This window comes from Pristiophorus japonicus, chromosome 19 (genome assembly GCF_044704955.1).
Source record: "Pristiophorus japonicus isolate sPriJap1 chromosome 19, sPriJap1.hap1, whole genome shotgun sequence".
Lineage (NCBI taxonomy): Eukaryota > Metazoa > Chordata > Chondrichthyes > Pristiophoridae > Pristiophorus > Pristiophorus japonicus.
The window spans coordinates 92,291,921-92,307,244 of record NC_091995.1 but is presented as its reverse complement, the minus strand read 5'-3'; the positions used below and the strand labels follow the sequence as shown (position 1 = coordinate 92,307,244).

At 42.1% G+C, this 15,324-nt stretch overlaps 1 protein-coding gene across 1 annotated transcript in view; it reads right to left on the bottom strand.

Moving 5' to 3' along the window:
- Window positions 1–205: 205 nt before the first annotated feature.
- LOC139230045 (kinesin-like protein KIF18B) overlaps window positions 206–15,324 on the bottom strand; it is a 92,637-nt gene continuing 77,518 nt past the window's right edge. The window contains exons 15-17 of the mRNA XM_070861810.1: window positions 14,354–14,479; window positions 10,780–10,862; window positions 206–5,009 (exon numbers count right to left, since the gene is read on the bottom strand). Coding sequence (XP_070717911.1) covers window positions 4,867–5,009; window positions 10,780–10,862; window positions 14,354–14,479 — 352 coding nt within the window. The 3' untranslated portion in view covers window positions 206–4,866. The remainder of the gene's footprint in view (window positions 5,010–10,779; window positions 10,863–14,353; window positions 14,480–15,324) is intronic.

Genomic DNA, 15,324 nt, shown 5'->3' with positions numbered 1-15,324 from the left:
TTCAATAAACCATCATGTTATAGTGCTCAATTGTTTAGGGGCATAAAAACATACATTAGGATGTGATTTATGCGCTAAATTTTACAGTAAGTGCACTTATGACATGAAGTGACTGAGACCAATCTATCCTGTCCCCCTGGCTAGAGGAAGAAAATAAGAAAAATAAACATGCGTCTCCACCCGCCCCCAAAAAAACACACAAAAATAGTCACTAATATAAACTTTAATAAAAATTACTTAAAATTTGACAAGTTATCACCTTTGACAACACAAGGAGGAGGAGCAGCCACCAAATGCAACTTTACTGCTTCAGAATTTTTGCTCAACTTTAAATTCTTCGCCTGTGAGTACTTGATGAAAACATGACCCACTTACAATGCAATTTAAAATAAATTCCATTCAGTGTCAACAAATGGTAAGAGTCCCCTCACAATAAGTTAGCCTAATTTATAAAGAAAAGGGTAAGGTTGGGTGTTGTATTGGCAAAAGGCTGCAATGTGCTGACATGACAGCATTACAGTGCTTAGAACTGAAACTTCCAAGATCTGTGTAGAACGTGGAGTATGTAATAATGTGCACAAGGTGCGTCAGTACTGTGGGGTTTGACGTACCAGGTGCTGATTTGACAGAAGACAAAGGCCCAGTACTAAAATGGACACTGATGTTCCAAAACTTGCTGGAGTTCATAATTGCAGTAACGAGATACAGCACGTTAATGGAACTTTATGTTGTGTGCAATTCTCATGATTTCACAGAAGTAGCTGTGATGGAGAACAATGAAACATTCAGAAATGCAATAGGGAGCTTACTGACGATTTAATGCGTCTTGCCTAATCAAAAACACTCACTTGATAAAAGTGTAAGACAAATATAAGTTCTAATAAATCAGCAGGAATTTTAAAGTTCTTTGAAGAAAATCCAGAGGCAAGTGAACGGCAGTGAAACAATTCCTGATTCAGTTCGGCGTACCAATTTGCCTGGTGCATCCAAGCACATTAAGTGACACATTTAACCGAGTACTCTGGCTTCCTATGAAATTTGAAGTATGTTGTGCCTCCCCAGATTTCCATTACACTTCTTGCATCAGACATGGTGTAGGAGATGTTCAACAATTCAGGAGGAATCTGGAGTGTCCTGTGTGCGTGGCCAGTACAATCCAGTCTCCACGGCTTACATGCTAGCCAACCCTCTGCTGGCACTGGGTGGAAGATTCAAGCTATCAGGGTGGCACCGGTGATGTGCACTCGGCTCTGGATCAGTGCCAGCTCCAGGCACTAGACTGGACACCACTGGGCCATAACCGTGGACAGCTTCTAGTGAAGAGAATGCAGCTCGAACAGATTCAGGTTAGGTATCGGTTTATAATTTACATGTTATATTTGTGTCACGGTTTGAGAGCACTGTATAAGAGCATAAAGCACTGCAGGGAGATAAAGGCAGCGATAAAATGCCAGTGTGTTTGATTTGTACAAACTGTGGGAACTTTTACTCATGCAGTTTACTGCCAACCAGCCACTGAATGTTTAATAAAAAATGATTCTAAAATTTGCTGATATATTGCAATAGACACGCTTTATGTTTGTATTTTATGGCTGCTCTCCAAACACTAATAAAAATCAGTACTTGTATATTTCAACTACAGTAAAGGACAAAGGAGATTTGCCCCCAACATGCACATGGAGACTAGTTAAAAAAAAAGCAATGTACAGCGCCGAGATGCATAAAAGTTTTTAACAAAACTATATATCACTTCTTTCAAGCTATATACATAAATCAAAATGTATTACTTGTTTGCCCTAAATTCAAACGGGCACTCTTGAACTACACTTCCACTGAGCAATGAAGCCATGTAGAAGTTACCACACTGCACCACTATGTGTTTCGTAGCCTATTTACAATACACTCCATTCATTTCAGACAGTTAATAATGGAGTGCTGCTGGTAATTCTGCTGCCCAAATTGCTTCACCACCTAGCATCAGCATAAAAATCAACCCAGCCATAGACAGGAAACAGAGTGGCGAGAGTTCGGAACTATAATGTCACCGGCCAGGTGGAAAAACTGCGATTTTAATTGAAAATTACCCTTTTTAGTTTTCGAGATCAATATTTAGGAGTCATATAGAATTAAAATAGAAAATCTTTCTCCCATTAAAAGCACAGGGTGCTGCAATATGAATGAGTTTGCATTGATTTACAAGTTTTAAACACCAATTATCACCATCAGAATCGTTTTTTGAAAATCAGTTAGCTACAAATGATAATCCAGTTTTTTTTTCAAAATAATGTTTTTGTTTAGTGCCAACTTTGTCTCAGTTAACTTTAAAGGAAGTGTTAAAAGTTCTCAAGAAGTAGTTTATGGGACAGAAGAGAAAGGAGATTCAAGAATAAACATGCCCATCACTGGAAACCGCATTGTTGCACAGATCACTTATATTCAATGGTCTAAACATAATCCATGAGTGTTTCGGCAATGGGAAAATCTTTACCTGTGAGTGATCACATTTGCTGGTGATTGGCCTAATTTGTTTGGATCGAGAGCTTCAAAAGCAATATCAATTGGTGGGGGGGGGGGGGGGGGAATTCCCTTTTAAGGTCCAGCAGTCAAAACTGTTCTGTAAAACAAAATTTCTTAAAACTGAATAAAGTCAGATACATTTAATTTTTTCATTCTGGCGTGAAACAAACTAAGCAGCAACACAGCTTCTAAAAGCAAGGACGTTCTTACTGCAATTCCAGAAAGACAACCACTGAAGCGTGGCGGAATCAGCGTGCCAATGATTGCTGCCACCATTGTGTTATATTTTACAGGTTCAAACAGCAACAGTTAGCAATGCAAAAAGAACTGTACTAGGGATGCCATTTGAGACCACTGATCCATTTAGTGGAATTCATTCTGTTCAGGGCAAACCACCAACAGTGCTATTTCCTGACCTGCGTTCATTCGGATTTTAGTGAGAATATTACAAATCTCAAGATCTCTGGAAAAAAAAAATCTGATTCCTGATATACACAAGGCGACTTAAAATACAACTCCACTAACATATCATTTAATGCTTTCAAAAGGAACAAAAAAGTGCCATGTATCTATCTTTACACTTGGAATCGATAGGAACTATAGCCGGTGTAATAACAAAGCAGCTTCTAGTCTTTTCTCCCTAAATATCAGATCTTTCTGCTGGCCAAATTCGGCATCCTGGAAACAGTTTTAATTAAGCTGCATTCTGATAAGATTGCCCCTGAAATCATAAAATAAATCTCTTCACTTTGTACTATGCTTTAAATGGTACCTTTGCAGCATGCGACAAATGGAGGATGAATCTTGGCGAGGCGGTTTGCACAGCCTGCGGTTGATTGCCTGGTTGTTGAGGCCAAATATACAACTACAGGCTCTGTAAGGAAATGTGCTAGGATTGGCCTTCCATTTGACGCATCCAGATACTGACCAATGCTCACATCTAGGAGATGTGAAGAAACTTTCCTTTGCCCGCATGGTTAGGGGCAAGGGTCACCAGAATTAATGTTCTTCCCTCTACTTCCAACTTCATGAAAGTGTACAAGAATATTAACTCCCCAGGAAACGAGAAGCATCAATCAAATACAGTTCGATGATCCTGACTCGTGCAACAGGATTTGGCTACGTTGTTCTTGAAAAGCGGATACAAGTCTTCTAGTTCCATGTGAACAAAATAGGCGCAGCTTCATCAAATGGAAGGAATGCTGCCCTTCCTCACGCTATACATTGCTGCATTCTTCACTCTGAAAAGTGCCGTGCAAGAGCGTAATCTTCATTGGACAAGATCAATGCAGCTCAACAAAGTCAGTGGAACGGAATCCTATGCTGTAGCTCACACAGCGGTCTTGAAACCAGGCCTTCACAGACTTATCTTGTTTCTGGTGAAGGGTGTATCGCACCGCAAAACACCATTGCCAGTGCAACATGCTCTGTCGGAAAATGCTAATTACTAATGCTAACCCTAGGCCAGCAGAAATTTGTTTTACAGAACAATACTGACTGCCACGCACTCTGGGGAAACTGGGCCGTAGCCTGTCAGCAGGATGCTGCAAAGGCAGCTGTGACTGACAAACCAGCTGGGCCTCCGAATTTTGTCTTCATTAGGATAACAGAGTAGAGTTGCGGAATGCAACTCTTCTTTGCAGTCAGCGATCTGGGTCAGACAGCCCCTCTTGCCATATATTCAAAGAGAAGAATTAAGGAGCTCGTCACCCAATTAACTCCTATCCAAATACTGTAACCCCTTTATCGTGTTTTCATGGGATTTATTTCTCATCCATTTTCTAAATATTGCCTGCAGATTAAGTGACGTTACCACAGCCAACATCAAGTAGATAAAATCAGCACCCCAACATCCCACCCCCTATAAAAATTTAATTCTATTTTGTAAACTAAGAAAGCAGGTTTACAGCAAAGCTGAGATGACATAATAGTTGGTAATAAAACTCAAAAGATATCTGTACAATTGGTGTGATGCTCAAAAGCTTTTCTGCAAAGCTCCTGCGATCATTGGGAAAATTTGGCCGGAACTCAGCAAGGCCACAAGATGAGACAGGAGTACAAAACTCCATCAGGGAACATGATAAAACGCAGTTAACAATCACATTTCTTGTTGGACAGCCACAGAGCGAGGTGGAGAGTGACCACAGGGATGCCCGTGATCCAGAGCACCGCACCCTCCTGGCGAGAAGGGGGAATTAAGCTGGGAAAAGGCATCAACGCAAGAGTTAACAGAACCAGACTATTCAATAATCAATAGCTTCGACACAGTTCTAATTTCAAAATGCGGACAGTCTAGACGAGAGCAAACAAAAGCAATTACTGTATCGGGTCCCTCATGGGAGATTCTGGTCAGAAAGCGAGTGCTTTATTTGAATTCTTCAAATTAGATTGTGGCAGGAATTGAAATCCCTGGTTGACTGGAAACCTCGGCAACTCCCCGCTGATCATGCTTTTCTTGCCCACTGAACGTAACCTTGGGCTGCAGGACCGTGCTGTGCAAGGAAAAAATCGTCAGGCCACACATTATAATTTCCACTTAAAATTAAAATGAAATCCACACCATTTCTATTTATCCCTTTATGTAAAGCAGTTATTAGTAGAATCCTGGACCCTGTGTCACTTGGACCTGGATCAGACATTTACAGAGCAATTAGGAGCTATTAATAATCGATGGGGTTATTGGCAGCCTTCCTATTCAGTGGGAAATAGATTCCGATAGCACACACTTGAAACATGTCCTCATGCAGAAACTTGGAATATTCATTAGAATTTTATATTTTGGGAACGAACAGGAAAAGGTTGATGTAATTCAGTTTATTTTGCTTTGTCAATTGTGTGCTGATCAAGGCAAGAGAGAAAAACTGGGAACTGTTTTTCTCTCTGCACCCATGAAGCGCAGTCTGATGGGGGAGGGTGTGGAGAGGAGGAGGAGTGATAGCCCATTCAGTTTACAGTACTGTACATGTCTTAAGTTACTAGTGGTTACAGCTTCTCTTCCCCTCTCCAGTACAGTGGAGTGAAGTGCACAGGATTGGAAGAAATCTTTGCTTAATTGAGATTTCAATGCATCAAGATTTCTGCTCCTGGCCCAGTCCTCATCCGCTGGTTCTCCAGTGGATGTCCTGCTTTCCCAGGGTGTGCTGAAGTATTTTGTGCGAGGTTTAAAACTGGCCTGAGGAGGAGCGGAGATAAAAGCAGCCCAGCCCAACCCCAGCACATTGCTAGCCACCACAGGGAGCAGCGCAAGCAGGTAAAAGAGGGCGAAAAAAGGAGAACAGGATGACTACATTCGACGTCACAGGAAAACGATTGGTTGGTGAGTTTTTCTCTCGTTTCTTGCTTTAAATTAAGGGCCTTAGATTAGGGACCAGGATTAAAAACTAAAAACTAGATTTAATTAATTAAATACATTAGAGATGACAGGACAGGCGATGTGTTTCTGCTGTTGCATGTGGGAGCTGGTTGACCCCATTGAGGTCCATCTCGACCACATCTTTAGCTCAAGGAACTTCGGCTCAGTGTTGATGAGCTGGAATCCGAGCTGCAGACACTACGACACATCAGGGAGCGGTGAGAGTTATCGGGAAGCCGCAATCCAGGAGCTAATCCCACCAATTAGAGTAATCAATTCAAATTCGATCTGTGGTCAGGGACAGGAGGATGTGATGAGTGAGGAAGGTATGGGGACTCAGGATGGAGTGATAGAGGAGCCTCAGCCCTTGTCCAACTGGTTCGAGGCTCTTACTCCCTGTGTTGACGAGAGCAGGGACTGCAAGGAGGATGAGCAAACTGACCACAGCACCGTGGTACAAGGGGCCATTCAAGTGGGGGAGGGGAAAAAAAAAAAAAGAGTAAAAAAGAAACATTGTAGTGGTAGGGGACAGTATCATTAGGGGGATAGAGAAGGATCTCTGCAGCTGAGAGCATGAGTCCCGAAAGCTGTGTTGCCAGGGTTAAGGAACTTGGAGTGGGAGGGGGAAGATCCAATTGTTGTGGTCCACATGGGTGCCAATGACAGATAGGACAAAGAAAGAGGTTCTACTGAGGGATTATGAGTAGTTAGGGGCCAAATTAAAAAGCAAACCACAAAGGTAATAATCTCTGGATTACTACCGGAGCCATGAGCAAATTTGCATAGGGCAAATAAGATCAGAGAGTTAAACACGTGGCTCAAAGACTGGTGTGGGAGAAATGGGTTTTGGTTCGTGGGACACTGGCATTAGTACTGGGGTAAGAGGGAGCTGTTCCTTTTGGACAGGCTCCACTTAGACTGTGCTGGGACTGGGGTCCTGATGAATCAAATAACTAGGACTGTAGAGAGGGCTTTAAACTAATTAGTGGTGGGTGGGGGGGGGGAAAATTCAGGTCAGCGAAAATATTAAAAGTCGAAGAATAAGGAGAAGGCAATAGATCAGGGTAGCACTGGGGGAAATGAAAACCAGAGTGTGCCAAGAAGGATCAGAATGCATAAACAAAGGTGAATCAGAAAGTGGCGTCAAAGCAGGAAAAAAATGGTAAAAAAAACAATTTAAAAGCTCTTTATCTGAATGCACGTAGCATTTGTAACAAAATAGATGAGTTGACGGCACAAATAGATACAAATGGGTATGATCTGATAGCCATTACAGAGATGTGGTTGCAAGGTGACCAGGACTGGGAACTAAATACTATGGGGTATTTGACAATTCGTAAGGACAGACAGAAAGGAAAAGGAGGTGGGATAGTTAATGAAGGATGAGATCTGTGCGTTAGTGAGAAACGATATTGACTCAAAAGATCAAGATGCTAATCAGTTTGGGTGGAGATAAGGAATAATAAGGGGAAAAAGTCGCAGGTGGGCATAGTCCATCGGCCTCCTAACAGTAGCTACACACTGTTGGATGGGAGTATAAATCAAGAAATAATGGAGGCTTGTAATAAAGGAATGGCAATAATCATGGGCGATTTTAGCCTTCATATTGATTGGACAAAGCAAATTGTCCATAGTATCCTTGAAGAAGAGTTCATAGAGTGTATCCAGAATAATTTCCTTGAATAGTACGATGCGGAACCAACCAGGGAGCAGGCTGATCTGATACTGTGTAATGAGACAGGATTAATAAACGATCCTCTAGGAATGAGTGACCATAACATGGTTGAATTTAAAATTCAGTTGGAGGGTGAGAAAGTTGGTTCTCAAACCAATGTCCTAAGCTTAAATAGGGACTTACAAAAGTATGATGCCTAGCGAGCCACTCAGTTGTCAAGAAAGTGGCTCACCACCACCCTCGAGGGCAATTAGCGATGGGCAATAAATGCTGGCTTTGCTAGTGATGCCCACATCCCGTGAATGAATTTTTAAAAAGAACTGAGTCGTTTTCTGCTCCTAGCCACCATTATGGTGATACAATCGGGAGGTGGCCATTTAAAACGACAATCAAAGGGATCTTTAGCTGCAGTCAGGGAAAGCTGGATGGAGGTTTGGGAAATATGCTTATGGCATTCCCTTGTAGGTTTTGAGCCTTACAGAATTCCAAATTTAATGGGGTTGCTGCTGCAAGATGTCTGCTTATTTGCATGCTTGACGCTTATACCCCTCCAATCTAAGGTGCCATTTGCAGGCCGTTCAGATTTAGTCACCCTACTCGATTTACCGCCTAAAGGTTAAGGAACTGTCGACTAGCGAGTGCGCTTTGCCCTGGCAGCTTGCCGACCACATTATAACGAAGCTCAAGGACCAAAATGGGTCAGGTCTCACACTGTCCCCCCTTGCCTGAATTGTGCTCAAAACAAAAATCGCCCTCAATTCTTTTGGATGAGACGTTAAACCGAGGCTCCGTCTGCTCTCTCAAGTGGATATAAAAGATCCCACGGCACTATTTCGAATGAAGAGCGGGGGAGTTATCCCCGGTGTCCTGGGCCAATATTTATCCCTCAATCAACATAACCAACAAAAAGATCATCGGGTCATTATCACATTGCTGCTTGTGGGAGCTTGCTTGTCCGCAAATTGGCTGCTGCATTTCCCCACATTACAACAGTGACTACACTCCAAAAGTACTTAATTGGCTGTAAAGTGCTTTGAGATGTCTGGTAGTCGTGAAAGGCGCTATATAAATCCAAGTCTTTCTTTCTTCCTTTCAATGTTCCTTCTGCTAGTAAGTACTCTAAATTCGAAGCTGAATCCAAAGGGACAGTATGCAAGAACTTTGACTGCTGTCAATGACTGTGCTATTGGAGTGGGGTGGGGCAGGGGGGTGGGAAGCAGAGGGCTATCACGTCATTAATTGAGACAGAATCAGGCCAGTTTTCACAGTGCAGGTACTTCAGTATTTACAGGCAGGGACTCGCTGGAGAGCAGTGAGCGCATCACCAGTGCAGATAAGTGGAACTGTAAATTTACTTTGAAACATCAAGGAATGGGCCCAGGCCAAAAAGTTAACTACATCACGTCTCCAAATGTAATTCTAAACTTATGTATCAGACTGAATCATTGCTTCTGTTATTACTGAAACTTGGATAATTTTCATGGTTAAAAAGAAATGTTATTCTGCGACACACAGTAGCTGACGGAGGTCCACTACATCTAGGATTAGGCAGGTTCTCAACTCCTCACTACACTGGTTGAAATTTTGAATCTTCGAACAGTAAGTACAGATGCTAACATTTATTCCGTTCTTGGGTTGATCCCAGCAATTCTCCAAAGGAAGGAATAAATTGTTTGCATCTGTGCTGAAAAACTATTTACAATTGAAATTGCAATATTGGCTCACAAGGCACCACTTCTTGCAGGCAGTGGCTCTGTGACTCCAAACAGAGGCTGCAAGTACCACAATCTAACAGAAAACCAAAAAGGAGACAAAACCCCAACGTTTTACTTATGCTGCTTAAAAACAGCCAGAATTGCCCAACATTTCATTTAATTCTTTTGGAGTTGACGACCAATTCTTACTGGCTGATGGAAGCCACTCTGTGAAACATCAGAACATCTTTGTCAGAGACCAAAACCAAGTGGAGGTAAAAATGACTAAAACATGGAAAATGAGAACTTCCGAATGTTGAAAATGTACCACTTTCCAAAAACATCAAGGATTTGGGGGAAGCAAAGCACTTTTCAGGAAAAAGGGGGAATGGTGGAAGCTGAGTCAGCTCATTGCAGTTCAGTGTATGGCAGACTCTACAATGTAAACAAACAGTCACTTGCCAACAACTCCACATTTGGATTTGAAATAGTGACGGTGAAGAATAATTCTATCCAATAGGGGCTATCGTACAGCTTTTGAGATCAGAGAGCCACAGTATGAAGACATGGATTGGGTAAATCAGCACTCCATGGGACAAATGAGCTATTCTTGAAACCTGATTAATAGCACGAGGTGAGCGGGAGAAAGAGGATGCACAAGTCAAAAATCATAAGAGTACAAGACCCAGGGACTACAGAAAATGTTCTTGAGAAAGTCGTGGGACCTCAGTAAATGATTACTACTTCGGACGTAGTTAAAGCAGCATTTGGGGGCAGAATGTCTGCATGGTGTTTTCCCACAAACTTGACATTTTTATATGGAAGTACATTTTCACAACTAAAAAATTATTTCTGAAAAATTGAAAAAATATTATGGTATAGCATACAGTACAAGCTAATCAAAGGACATGTCTGTATTTGTTCCCAAGACTAAACCATGAGATGTGGGATATGGTGTACTCTATTTAAAAAGGTTAGAACAAGGGTGGTAATGTCAGTGCAGTGAACAGGGCAGAAACTATACGGAAGGGATTTTAAGGGAGAGTAATGGGAGAACTGGGTACATAGTCGGATGACAACAACATACTCAAAGACTTCCTCTTCCTCTTCAAGACTTAAGAGGATGGAGAAAAGGTGATAAGACGGAGAGGCCATTTATTTTTGAGGAATTAGATAAATCGGGGTGGTGAGAGAAAGAGAGAAGGGGCACTATTTGAGACATCGGTCACTGACTATGTCCATAAGCATTGGGGAGAGAAAAAGTAATTGTAGAAGAATAATTGGGTCGCTGCCTCATCCAATTCCCCATCAGCAGAGGCAGAAGACTTTCATCTCCTGTGCCTACCCTAGACTTTGACAAAATGCCGATCGGTATTCCAGAAACTGGTATATATCAATCTCTGGTCCACTGTAATTGAATATATTGGGAGGGAGTAAAGGAGGGATTTCATCCATTGGAATTCTACGAGTGGAAAACTGGCTTTCATTTCTAGGCGGGTATCAGTATCCTACAAAAGACCGTTAAAATTCTTCTTAAATACCTGACATTGATCGATTCTTGCAGACTTGCGACCTCCTAGATTTACTCTGGTATTGCTGGCCAATAGTGCGGGAGGAGCTGCCACTATGGAATAAAGGACGAGATGATTATCTTCGAGTGACTCAAAGTAGGTTAGAACTTATAGAAGGAAGCATTTTCTCTTAAACCTTCACAAATAAGACTGATTTGAAGGAAGTAAGTCCCCTTGCTATAGTTTTCAGATTCAGTTCATTACAGTAACTCTTAAAGTTTACTTATTTTAAGCATCTGTTCTGAGTATCTACGCATATTATGTTTCAGTTTTGTAATGATCAAATGTAACACAGCACTTGTTACAAAATCCTGCAGTCAGGTCCTCTTCAAATGAAAACTGGCCCCATACTATGGGTGGAATGAGAGCTGCACTAATCCGCACTCCATCTCTGCCAATACCCAACTAAGAGGGCAGGCAGATGACATGCTCCACTGTTAAGATCATTACTTCATCAGATGCTAGACTCTCTTCACCCCACAAGTATTAGAATCATAGAATGGTTACAGCACAGAAGGAGGCCATTCGAGCCCGTGTCGGCTCTCTGCAAGAGCACCTCAGCCAGTTCCACTCCCCTGCCCTTTCCCCGTAGCCCTGCAATTTTTTTTTCTTTCAGGTATTTATCCAATTCCCTTTTAAAAGCTGTGATTGAGTCAGTCTCCACCATCCTTTCAGGCAGTGAATTCCAGATGCCAACCTCTTTATGCGTAATAAAGTTTTTCTTACGTCACCTTTAGTTCTTTTGCCAATCACCTTATATCTGTGTCCTCTGGTTCTTGATGCTTCTGCCAATGGGAACAGTTTCTCTCTATCTAGACCTCTCATGATTTTGAACACCTCCATCAAATCTCCTCTCAACCTTCTCTGCTCTAAGGAGAACCACCCCAGCTGCTCCAGTCTATCCATGTAACTGAAGTCCCTCATCCCTGAAACCACTCTCCCAAATCTTTTCTGCTCCCTCTCCAAGGCCTTCACCTCCTTCTTAAAGTGCGGTGCCCAGAATTGGACACACCACTGAGTTGAGGCCGAACCAGTGTTTTATACAGGTTCATCATAAATTACCATGCTTTTGTACTTGTATAAATGTGATGAGCAAGAGACCCATTGTGAGGGTGAGGGTTTTAAAAGTTCTTCTAGAATGTAGCACACAATGCAGACTGGACAAAATTACTCTTTAATTCACCTGCATGAAATATTACCATCGGGAGATGCGAAAAATACTCGCACTGTTGGGCAAAATAAATTCATTTCAACATAAAATGAGCAACTCCAGTAGGTTGTGTTTTTTTCTCCCCATGTGGAAAACTTCTCTATGGAAATGGTAGCAGGTCCTAAATAAGTGGGACCCAAGGGCCGTCATCGATACGATTGAAAAGTCCAAGCCTGTGGCAGCTACATTGGTGGTAAATCCTGTTATTACCAGTGTCATGGTTGGGTGAAAATTGAAAGTGATAAAGAGCTCAAGCCCATGCAATAAATACACCCAGCTGCACACATGCTGTCTATAATACGCACAAACTGCATGCGGTAGCATCTGACTTACATTTAATGTAAGCAAAAAAATAAATTAAAACGCACTCTATATATTATATAATATATAAATATATATATATATATGCTTTTGATGTATGGTAGGGTGGGCTCAAATCTTATTTTTTCCAAAAGCAAAATACTGCTGCTGCTAGAAATCTGAAATAAAAACAGATAACGCTCGGGAAAACGCGGCAGGTCGGGCAGCATTTGTAGAGAGAGAAACAGAGTTAATGTTTCAGGTTGCTGAACTTTTGTCAGACGTAAAAGATCTGGCGAAAGGTCATGGACCTGAAACGTTAACTCGGTTTCTCTCTTTGCAGATGCTGCCTGACTTGCTGCGCTTCCAACATTTTCTGTTTTCATTCCACTTATTTTTTGTTAGCTGACATTTTCAGAAGCTAAATTTTTTTTTTTTTAAATATAAAGAGCCATTTTTCAAAATACAGAACGAAGCAAACTAATATCAACTATAATTTTGTTACTTTTTCCTGCATTCATTATGGATATCTTTTTGCAGTATTTTTGGTTAAACTGGGTCACTTGCTCATAACATTGGTGTCTGTAGAATTCTCCTGATGGAATGCAGAAGCCCAGTGATTAGTGTCTAATGACACAGATTCTACAGACACCAGTTATGAAGTGGACATGCGGCTAAGGAAGCTCTTGGCTATAAATTCACCCCAATTTTACCAAAAATGGCTACTGTGGCAAACTCTGCAGTGCTCTCCACATTCCAAATAAAGCTCATTGTGTTAGTCAGCCATGATCTCATTAACATAATAGGAGCAGGAGTAGGCCATTCGGCCCCTCAAGCCTGCTCTACCATTCAATAAGATCATGGACTCAGCTCCACTTACCTGCCCGCTCCCCATAACCCTTCACTCCCTTATCGCTCAAAAATCTGTCTATCTCCGTCTTAAATATATTTAATGACGAGAGTTACTTAGGCCAGCGTATGTGGCCTCTGCAGAAAAACCTTCTGGAGAGTTAAAGAAATCGACGCATGTAAGTTCAGCAGATGCCTGGACAGCAGCAGCAGGAAAGGTAAGAGAGGTAGGTGGGGGGAGAAAGGAAGAAGTGGGAGGTGGGGGGGAAAGGAAGAAGTGGGAGGTGATTGTTTGGGGGGGGTGGGGGTGGGGAGGAAAGAAGCCTTTCAGGTGTAGTTAGGTGCAGGGACCGGGAGGGAGGCGGCTTGGGATAGGGGCGGGGGACCGGACCGGCAAGCCCTTCAGTCTGGGCTATGAGAGCAGACCGGCAAGCCCTTCAGTCAAGGCAGGGAGTGGACTGGCAAGGCATTTGGACCAGGGATTGGACCGGCAAGCCCTTCGGCCAGGGATAGGGGCGGGAACAGCTTTAATAATTGTTGGTAAGTTGCTGCAATATATTTTAATGTGTTTTAAGTTGATGCAATATGTTTTAATGTGTTGGAAGCTGGCTGTATGTTTCACTTTGCAGCCTCAGCTTGCATTGTGTGCCTGGTTACTGTGGCACCCCAATCTTTTTGGCGCAGATCAAGGCTCCACCCCCAAAACTAAAGGACGGCAAAATCAACAAATCCAACGGGGAAACTTAAAAGTTTTTTGGGGCGTACTTGGGCCCCCCAAAAAAACAGGCGTAACTCTTCAAGCACGCCAAAAAAAGTGGGGAAAATTGAGCCCCATGTTCCAAGACTAATCTGTGGCTAGTACCATTATTAGTACTTTATCTCTGGAAATAGATATTTTGCTTCTGCATACCCAAGATTGGTAATGCTGTTGGTTTACTACTGGGGATAGGACAGCCCTCTCACTGACTGACTCAGTATATTCTTCAAACTAGTTCTATTAATGATGCCAGCAGCACTGTGTTAAATATTAAAAATCAAACATCATGTTTAATCTCATCTTAATTCTGTGCAACAGTTAACAGAACAGTGGCTTCTAGGTCCAAGACTAATCCCTAAAAAAAAAAATCCTTGTAGGAACCTTGAACATAATCTCAAAGTGATGAATTCCATCTGCAGCTGACTGACCTCGAAAACCTCCTCCTCTGTTGCACTGTTGACCTGTTGGCCGACCTGGGGGCAGTCGCTGATGGATTTCTGGCAGTGAACAGCGCTCCGGGCTGGCTCTTCGCTGTAAATTGTGGCAGCCCCCACCTGCACGTGTGAAATAAAGACCAGCACTGAGGTTATCAGTGAAGAAGAAAAAAAAACGACCAGGGAGCAAATGACCTGGCCTGTCTCTCAGTCAGGAAAAGATATACGGGCCAGGGTGACATGAGGCCGAGTGAAGAAAACAAGCTACATTAAAAAGATTTTCACTCATCTCTTCCTCATTCTCTTAATGTAGCTTCATCTCCACATATAACAGAACTTGGCCATCCAAACAGTGCAAATTCACAGCATACTATCCCTTCAAAAGCTTTCACTTATGATAGCTGTGTGATTTCCCTTCTCCCCCTCTGCATATAAAGTCTTGCTTTGGTTTCACTCCATACATCTCCTGGGCACACAGATTCAAACAACAATGCTTGGAAAAGACATAGAAGATGCTCTAAACATAGGAAACGCAAGAAATCCTTCGACTATGGCCTTTGTAGAATTCACTTTTGTTCCTGATTCGTTTAGATGGCAGAAAAATAAATACATCTGCTGTCTAAAATGTTTTTCTAATGGGGCAGATCATTTGCCCTATCTGTGTAGACCTGGACACTAAAATCAATGAGACAAACTTTCCTTTTGATTTCAGTGGAACTCAAGTGTGAGGTAGAACTTAGTTACCACGACTTACTGAGGCAAATGAAATGGTAAGCATTGGGTTTGAATTAAAAAAAGTTAGATTGGCATGGGAATACAGTGGTACAAAGCCCACTACGCAACATGGTAGATAGGGCATGAAGATCTTTTATTTCACCATAAAAAAACCACGAGGAATGCCTGTTTATAAGAAATATGTACAAGTAAAACTGGTTCATGAATTTTAGAAAAGGGAATGAATAAAA